This window comes from Molothrus aeneus, chromosome Z (genome assembly GCF_037042795.1).
Source record: "Molothrus aeneus isolate 106 chromosome Z, BPBGC_Maene_1.0, whole genome shotgun sequence".
Lineage (NCBI taxonomy): Eukaryota > Metazoa > Chordata > Aves > Passeriformes > Icteridae > Molothrus > Molothrus aeneus.
The window spans coordinates 2,062,621-2,072,257 of NC_089680.1; the positions used below are offsets into that span (position 1 = coordinate 2,062,621).

The window sequence follows — 9,637 nt, forward strand, 5'->3', positions numbered from 1 at the left end:
ACACCTGGAACTAAACAGCAACTCCTTCTGCTGTATGAAAGAGGTTGGAGATTCCTATGGGCAGTAGCTCTCTGGGCATCCCTCTGTTCTTCCCCATCACAGAAAAAAAGGAGAGGACAGAGGTCACACTTGTGGGTTTTATTGTCAGCAGTGTAATTTTGAACCTCTCATCTTGCAGATCAGTGGAAAATCAACTTTTGCAATGAAGCAACAGCTCTCATGGCCGTATTCTCTTGCAATTCCAATTGCAAACAGATTGTCACTGAGACCACCACTATTTGCCTGGATGCTTCCCACAACAAACAGGCCCATCCATGCTCAATGTCCTCAGGTGCTACCACTCTTTCTAGGTTTTGCTTTTTCCCTCTCCACAGGAGATTTTCTGATTTTTGGCTTTGGAATCAAACGGTTTCTAAAAGCTGGCATATGCAAAACACTCCTGAAAGTGTGGAATGCTGGTGTGGTGATGGCATAGAAATAACAGAGCTCAGGGAACCCTCGTGGAAGATGACATTTGAGGTGGAATTGTTAAGGGCAATTGGACTTCAAAATCGTCATGTCCCACAGGGGTTCTTCAAAAATACTGTTTTTAGACCTAGAAAGGTCTTACTGTGTGGGGCTTTTATCTATAGAGCTGCTTTACAGGTGCGTATCACAGAGGGAAAAATAACTCATGAAGACAACAGCAAGTTTGGATGCTATTTAATGAAAAATAGGTGAAGCTTATAAACACAAGGCTGACAGAGAGAAGAACACAGCAGGAAGCTGCCAAGGTACAGGTAAGAGCTCTGAAGTGCATTGCTAGTGCAAGTAGGTAGGCAACAGAAGGAAGATCGTGTTCCAGGCAGGCCCATTCAGGTGAGCTGGGGTTTGCTGGGCTATGTCAGCTCAAAAGGCAGAGCCTCAATCTCCCTTGTGAGCTCTTCATCCAAGGCTTTCTACCAGGAGAGAAAACCAAGAGCAATCAGGGACCATGAGACAGCTTCCACATGCTGCTGGCAAACAAACATATATCTGCAGTGGTCAAACCCTGGGAGGCTGTCAGCAGTGATGGAATAACCCTGGTGTTGAGCTGGATGGACTTGCCCTCCAAACAGAAGGCTGGACAAGCTCAGCTGCCTTTACTTTGTGCCCAATGTGATTTTGGACATGTCCCAGCTCACTGGTCCCCCCCAGAGGTGAGCATTCTGACCTCAGAACAGCCTCAGGCTGGTAAGGGGAGCTTCTACTCCCTGAATCAAAAACAAGTGGTGAACCAACCCAGGCAGTCTCACCCAAAAATGTGCAAAATGCTCTTACCTATCTTAATGTGATTACCCTACTTATTGTGATTTTTGATCACAGGTTTAAGGCTTACCACTCGTGCTTATGAGCAAGCAGGCAGTAGCCCAAAGGAACAAAAACATGTTTTATGGGGCTCAAACGTGGCTCAGCTCACTCAGAAAAGCTACATATGAACTTCCCAAACAGATTTATGGTGTTTGGCTCAACAGCCACACCTGAAGATTACTCAAGCCTGGAGGAAATGGGCACTGTGTTTTACAGGGGAACATCCCCATTGCAGTCTACAAGGCAGATGTTGACTAAAATAAGCCTGGAGCCCTCTGAGAGTTCAGGAGGAGCAAGGAAGCTTCTGAGACCTACAGTGAGTGGATAAAGATTCCAATAGACAAAATTCCTGGGGATATAGCTACCTAATCTGCACTGATGTCACTGTGCCAGACTGCCTTTGCAGCTCAGACATCAGTCCACCAGTTCCCCTGATCAGTATCTACAACTTCTGCCTCACCAAATCTCCCCATGAGAACATTAAGACTACAGTCTAAGGTGGGTAAATCTGTAATCAATTAATATATGTAGCTCCTGGAAAGATAAAAAAACTCTTACAAGTTCTTTTCTCGCTTCTTCAACCTTCACTTGCGCCAGGGGAATGCTCTAATGAGAGAAAATGGCATAAAAATCAGCATTTCATCAAGAAACAAGAGTCCCTGCACCTTTACAAGAATCTAATGATGAGCCTCAGGTAAATTAATGGACAATTAATGAAGTTTTGTGTAGGTACTCCACATGCAGAAGGTATTCCCATTAAAAGTCTAGTATTGGCTTGGTTTGGGCAATCGTGTATTTTTCAAAAGTCTGGTATGGCCTAAAGTCTAAAAAAACCCCTTCATTTTAAGCAATTTTCCAAACCTACCAATCAAGGGACTTGATTTCAACAATATTTTTGCAAGACTTTTCCAAAGCACACTAAGTTTGCAAGGATAAACCTCCCTCCCCTCCTCCTGCCTGCACCAGGGGCTCTCCCTGTCTCCACTGACAGCAAGGCTGGAGGAGGGAACTGGAGAACCTAATCCCATTTGAATGTCCTGTTCCACTTGAGAGAAGGAGAATGCTGCCTCTTGGAGGAAGATGGATTAAACAGAGCAGCAGTCCCACTTTTCCAGCCACAGGCTTTTTTTTTTTCTAGTAGCAAGACATCAGTGTTTGTATGAGGGAGAAAAGAAACATGCATTTTCATAGAGCTGAGTACCCAGCACCCTCAAGAGAAATCAAAGAAAATGATGGAGCAGCCAGTTTACGGGACAAAACCTACATTTGGCTATTTCTTCAGGATCCTTAAAATCCTGTTCAGAGCTCCAAACTCTGCACCATGTGCTGTGTCCACTAATATGGCCCAACGAGCATTACAGCTAAAATACTGGTAAATCTAAAAAAGTTGGTTATACTAGGGGATTCCTTTTCTTCCATATTTCTTTGTCAAATTTCTAGCTAATTCACCTGAATACTAATTTACCCAGCAAATCTGTCTACTCTGTTAGAACAAAGTTTGCCTGACAAGGAAGCTTAACTTCTTGGCTTTGATTAATAAACAGAGATCAAGTCTTTGGTCTGCATCATTACCAGACCTGTAGGACATCTACCTGTCCACCAAAGGCATCACAAGGATATCCCTTACATTCTGAAGGCCACTAAAATTAACCTGATGGCAAATACAACATAAGAGTGGAACAAATAGTTACAGGAGGTAAATCAAGATAGGATGCCAGTTCCGTCTTCAATGGCTCCATTTCTTTACGCAGTGCAGCCAGTTCCTGCAGAGAGAGAAAGGCAGATCATATTCTAGGGAATTATTTGCAGAATTGATGGAAATGAGTGAGATAGTTACCTACAACATTTCAGAATTTGAGAGATTTCATCCTCTATAAAACACATGGAAAATCGAAGTTTTGCACACACAGTAGCAAAAAGACTCCTCCCCCTTATGCTTATCAAGTGGGAGTAATTTCTTTTTGGGGCTGCAAACTGAGCACCTTCCACAGTCCTGAACTCTTTTCAAATAATCAAAGTTATATAAAAAAGATAAAGCCATTTGTGCTGCCCATTTCACTGATGTCCTGGCAAAGCAGTTCTATAAATGTCAAGGAGTCAAACTGTACGTTATGCTTGGGATCTAGAAGAGGACAAGCCTAGAAAATTTGCCTGTGGCTTTCTGGATGCAATATTCCAATAAAAATTAGTTCTGGTCTCATGTAACATTGGGCAATGTGAGCACTGCCACCCAGTGCTGGTTGGTGAGAAGCACAACAGAGAAACCAGGAAACCTATTTTCACTGCTCCACTCAAAAACATAAAGGAAAAGATAGCAAAAGTAGTAAGGAGAAAGACTGAGTTCCCACTACAATAACAGCAAAAAACATGAAGATGTGTTGAGTGCACAGGACGTAAAATCTGTAGTTACAAACTCAAGAAATGTGCTTTTCTTGAAGATGTTCCACTAGGCTTACGATGAAGCTGAAAAATGTTATGTTTAAAGACACAGCAAAAAAAAAAAATAGCACACAGTGAATCTGAATTTGGGTTAATTTGACCTTATCTCCCATTTTTAAAGTGGAAGAAATTTGCTTCACACAAAGTAGCAAGGATCACATGGGTCATTCTATCAAGAAACTGCAATACACAGGTAGCCATGTAATGGGATATAGTCCACAGAATATCCACTCTGTTTATAACACAGATCAGAAATAAAGGAGGCAGATCTGTTTTCAGTGGCAGGGAATTTATTCTGTGGAAATTCTCCAGTAGATGCCTCTAGGAGAGACAAACCCACCCAAAAGAGCCCAGTTCATAGGAATCCACCTACAGGATTTTTATTTGTGTTTCCTTTGACCATTAAGATTTGTTCAGGCAGCCAAAGAGCAAACTACAATTCCTGAAAGCACCCAACAAGCAAGCCTGGCCTGTCCCACTGTAGCAACATCCCTCTTGTATCCAAAAACCTACCTCAGATGATTTCACCAGTGCCTCATGTGTCAGGGATTGGTCCAACCCCCTGGCAACAAGCTTAGCCTGCAAACAGGAGAGAGCACAAAATGCAACAAGGAGAAAGATTTCACCATTTCCTTCTGTTTAAATCTAAACAGGCAGGGAAGAACACAGGTTGTCCACAGCAGAAATGTGTGCTATTGGAGCCACAGCTATAGCTGGCGTACAAAATGAGGTGCTGCTAAAATTTGTATTAAGAATAACAAGTCTTTCCAGAAAAGCAGTGGGAGAAGTGCACACGGCAAGGCTAAAGAAAGGCTTCTCAGGAAAATGTCAGCTGTAATACAACACTTTCCATCCTGTGCTTGTCAAGGTATCAGGTATGGCTTGACTTTAGCCATAAAGTAACCTGCCAGAGTTTCTCAGGGAATGAGGAGACAGCACTGTACTGATCACAGGATGCACTGAGGAGAGATCAGCAGGGACAACTGAACTATATTCACATGCTGTCCTGTTAGCTCAAGAGTCCCCAGTACTGGAGTTCAGGAAGCTTATGGAATGTCTCTGTAACTACAAATTTGGGCTCAACCAACCACGGCTGTGTCATCCCATCACAGTGTCGTGTAAGAAAACTCCTTCCACCTACCTCAGCATCACAAATCCTTATCTTCAGATCCTTAGATTTATCTTCCAGGAACTTCAAATTCTTGGATTGAGTCTCAGCTTTGGCCTGTTGTATTCCCTGAGATTTCTTCAGTTCTTCAACATCCCTTAAAAAATAACACAGAAGGAAAAAGCTGTTACATTCAAAGATGTATCAGTATACAAATACTGTTACTTACCTACGCTCAAGCTAAACTCTGCAATACAACAAACACAAGAAAGAAGAAAACTGAGAAAACCCTGTATTTCCCTGTGAGATTTTCCAATGGAAATATATACAGCTGTTACCTCCAGAACCCCACAGACCAGGGAAAATAGAGGCAAAGAAGAAAGCCATATGCCTAAAAGCAAAAGGTAATAATCTTGTGCATAATTCTCTAACTCACTTAGAGACCTGTTACACTAAAGCTAAACCTCAGATCAAGGGGAGGCAAACCTGCAGAAATCACACAGGAATCTCGTTTACAAGGCAAATTACCACTTTAAATGACAAAAAAACCCCATTCTAGAAATAATTAGACTGGAAGGGAGAACATCTGGGCCAGCCCCCACTCAAGGCTGGGGTTGATTGTGCTGTGCTTGGCAAAGCCCTTCAGATTACATCCTCCAGGGAATGACTTGACACCGATTTTTTTTTTGAGTTATCACTATTAATATGTCTTCTACACACTGGTTAAGGGAACTTCTTACCTGAGAATGGTTTTTGTTTTGCCTCTCTTAATCTGACTACAGAGGCCATGCTAAATGTGCTAAGAAAATCAGATTTGTCTTCAGCCTCAGACAAAAGTAACTGGTGGAAGATGGAAACTTGTATCTGAAAACAGGTTGGAGATCACTTTTGCTTTAAAATAATTGGTTTGATGCTTTCCCAGATCTCTTTAGACTACTGAAAGTACCCATAACACATGGATTTTGATAGATGCTTCCAAATACTTTGAATTGGAGATGTGTCAAACCCCTAAAAATTCAGTTTTCCTTGTTAGTTACCATAACCAACATTGCCCAAGACAGAAATCACCAGTATTACTTTAAACTTTCCCTCTTCTTCATCCATTACTCACTTCTCTAACTGCTTTTCCACCATCAGTGCTGAAGTTAGTTTTTTCGTGAGGATCCTCAATTTCTGTTCCATTTCTTTGTTTTTTGATTTTGTTTTATACATTTCCAAGGTCATGTCATTGATGGCACTGTAGAAGCTGGTGAAGAGAGAATCAGTGGGAATGCTTAGGAATCAGCTCTTCTCAAAGTCAGAGTTGTTGTTATTCTTTTGTCCACACTTTAAATTAATGACTTAGTTTCCTCTTGATGTTATGGCAGGGGTAAATTTAAATAAGATATACTACGGGAATTTGCTTTCCATAACTAACACAGACTTCCACATGGAAGGGAAAACAGTCCAGCAACCTGAGTAAGTGAGCAAGTGAACAACACAATTGGCACTCTGGTGAATAAAACCACCACGTGCTCCACTCCTGGCTTGCCTCACTGTCATTGAGGGAAACTGTATTCAGTCCCTGAAAAGGCATGGTCACAAGATGTGCCCGGCAGCATCTGAGTACCCTCCTCTTCCCAAGTGGCTCAAAGCTCTTCCCCTTCCAGCTCAGGAAGAGAGATGTAAGTGCCAAGACCCTAAATATCACATAAAAATTGGGTTCCAAGGCAGACTCTGCCTCTTCTTTGCTGCAAGTGTTGCAGTGCCACGGGCCAAAGCCACGCTAGGGAGAGAGGCCCAAGGAGACCAGACTAGCAGATGCCATTTCCCTATGGCAGAGGGAATCTCCTCGCATGAACTGAGGCCAGATGAGACAGACAAGGATGAGGAGCTGAGGCTGGAAGACCAGTCACAGTTCCCCAGTCCTTGCCTAAGCAGTGTGAACACCACTGTAGCCTGGGATACCTGGCACAACAGTCCAACTGGCAGCAGCCTGCAGCCACTGACCACAAAAGCAGGAGAAAAAGGAGGGATTTAACTCCATCCCAGGCCCTTCTCAGGCTTCAGAGCCTTCCTGTGCCAGGATAACCTAGAGCTAGCATTTTTTGCTCAGTTCCCATGCACTCTAAAGCTGCCCAAGGGGTGAAAAATGAGCCTGACAAAGAAGATTCCTAGTGCAAAGTTTGGACCTGCAGATGTGGAAAAACAGAGGAAAACAGCAGAGACCCTCACCACGAATGCAGAGTGTGAAGAATTACCTGGTAAGAGAAGTGTCCTCCACGTCAAGTTCTATTGCACTTTGTACCAGGTCAGTGAGGTCATCGTTGGCCTCTTTGGACATACTGCCTTCCAAAAAACTCAGGCTTTCTCCAAGAATATCATGCCAGTAGTCAGCTGGAAAATATACAAACCAAAGCAGTGATTTTTTAAATATTACTGCTCTTCTATTGAACTCTTCAAAGCTAGAACCCAATCCCACACTGGAAACTTGGCTACCTGCCTGTTGTTGGGGGAAAAAAGACACTTTTAAAAAAGGCTTAAACATGCCAAAGTGCTGCCACGTCTCTATTTGTCAGATTCAGTGTATAAAGGGAGAAAGCACTGCTCCATTCCCTCCCTGACCAGTCTGTCTGACATCAGACAAACAAGAGCTCACTCCTGTGCTACAGCAATGAGCACATCCAGGTCACCTTCCCACAAAGCCCACAAGGCTGAGCCTTGTTTGTGGCAGACCCAGGAAGTCTGTCTCCATCATTTTTTGTTTGGTGCCAAGGCACTTGGAAGGAACAAAAACATCTTCATGTGTACCATGCCAGCCTTTGCACAGAAAAGTAAAATTCCTTCCTGAGAAAAGCCTATGAAGTGACAGTCCTTTATTATGTGTTTTAAAAACACACTATGGTCCCCTGAACCACTCACTAGCTCAAAAAAAACCCAAACAAATTAAAAAATAGTCACTCTAGGCAGCTTCAGCATGACATAATCATCTCAATGTTGTTTCAGGCTCCCCCAGGGCTTTCCTTAACAGTGGCTTAGCACCAGCTCAGACTCTTGAATGAGCTGCAGGGACATTTCCCTCTCTATCCAGGCAATATTTCCATGCTGTGCTATCCAGCCCAGCAGACTAGGAGGTTTTAGCAATTAACCTGCTTGTCCACATTTATGGCCTGCTCAAGATGGCTTAAAAAACTGTCCTTGAGCAATCTTACGTCACTGTAAATTGTAATAAAAAACGCATTAAAAAAAATCTGAGTCTGTTTCAAATACATATATTTATATATATTCCAAAGTTTTCAACAAATACAATCAATCCACTCAGAACAGCCTGACTCAGGTGGAACTGAGAAATGGAGTTTCAAACTCACCTTCTGCTTCATATTTACTTGTCCTGTCCTTCATGTCCTCTATCAGCAACATAACATCCTTGTCTCTCTCTTCATTGTTCTCCATAATTTCATGCAAAATATCCACTGTCCTTTCATTCACCTCATATTCTGGAATAGGCACACCCCCATATAATTTCTTTAGCCATAAAGTAACCTGCCAGAGAAGGGAGACAAAAGAGCAAGCAATCATGTGAAATGACAGAAAATAGCTGCTAGATGTGAAGAATGTAAACCACTGCAAACTCTGCACTCCTGAAGAGCAACTCCTACATCAGTCCAGGAGGCATGGGTGGGAAAAGGGGAGAAAAATTCCTTTCCCTCTTCTTTAAATACCCACCCTCTGTGGTCTAGAAGAAGACTATATGATATTCTTTTTTATCTCCCTCATTTCTTGGAATACCTGCTTATCTCCATGTGATAAAATGTTACCTTTTTATTCACGTGACCTGTTGGCTACAGACACAGTAACAACCCAATAGATGTTAAATAGGCGTTTGGAAAAATGGTGAACACCGTGTTAAAGTGTGTGGGATAAAAGTGACCGAGCCATCACTGGGAGCAGTCTCTCTGCAGGATAACAGGAGAGAGTCATCACAACGTGAAGCCAAAAGCCCTGCAAAGCAGTTGTACCATCAGAAACAAGGTCAGAAATAAGAGACCAACACAGTGCTCTCAGGTAGGTAGGGCTGTGATCGTGGAACCATGGAATTGTTTGGGCTGGAAAAGCCCTCCAGGATCATCGAGTCCAAGCATTCCCCCAGCACTGTCCAGCCCAACACTGACCCACGGCCCCAAGCGCCACATCCACACGGCTTTTAAATCCCTACAGGAATGGGGACTCCACCACTGCCCTGGGCAGCTGTGCCAGGCCTGGACAACCTTTTGAGCAAAGAAACTTTCCCTAATATCCAACCTAATTAGATTAGAAAGGTTAGATTATGACCAGTAATAACCGAAGAACATGGAAGTTCAACAGCATGTAACGAACATAAACACTTGCGTAAGCCTGACTAATTAACCTGACGGAGAATGGACTCAGCCGTATAACTTTAAGTGTATTTTTTCTCCTCCCTCATCCTGCTGCCGTACGCGTACACAGGCAGCGATGGAGAAAACCACCGCACCATAAGGCGCAAAAAGCACGAACGATGTGTCTGTGTGTGTGTGTGTGCGTGCGGAAAACTGTGAAGAAAAGAGAAAGCGAGCCCTGCCGGCCCCCGTTACCCGTGTAAGCTTCTCCTGGAACGAATCTCCGCCCGGTGTTCCCGCCGCCGCCATCCTGCCCGGAGCCTGTCGGGAGTGGGCGGCTGAGGGGCGGCACCGCCGCCGCTTACGCCGGAGAGGGGGGGAAATAGCGGTGGAAACGTGTTTAATAGTTACTCGGAGAGTTAAA

At 43.5% G+C, this 9,637-nt stretch overlaps 1 protein-coding gene across 1 annotated transcript; it reads right to left on the bottom strand.

The window, feature by feature from the left end:
- Positions 1 to 685: 685 nt before the first annotated feature.
- HAUS1 (HAUS augmin like complex subunit 1) lies at positions 686 to 9,637 on the bottom strand. Its single transcript, XM_066569115.1, has 9 exons — positions 9,469 to 9,637; positions 8,224 to 8,398; positions 7,117 to 7,252; positions 5,988 to 6,122; positions 4,910 to 5,033; positions 4,282 to 4,347; positions 3,021 to 3,092; positions 1,888 to 1,935; positions 686 to 938 (listed from the first exon to the last, which is right to left on the bottom strand). The coding sequence occupies exons 1-9, from the start codon at positions 9,520 to 9,522 to the stop codon at positions 879 to 881; spliced, it is 870 nt and encodes a 289-aa protein (XP_066425212.1). The 5' UTR covers positions 9,523 to 9,637; the 3' UTR covers positions 686 to 878.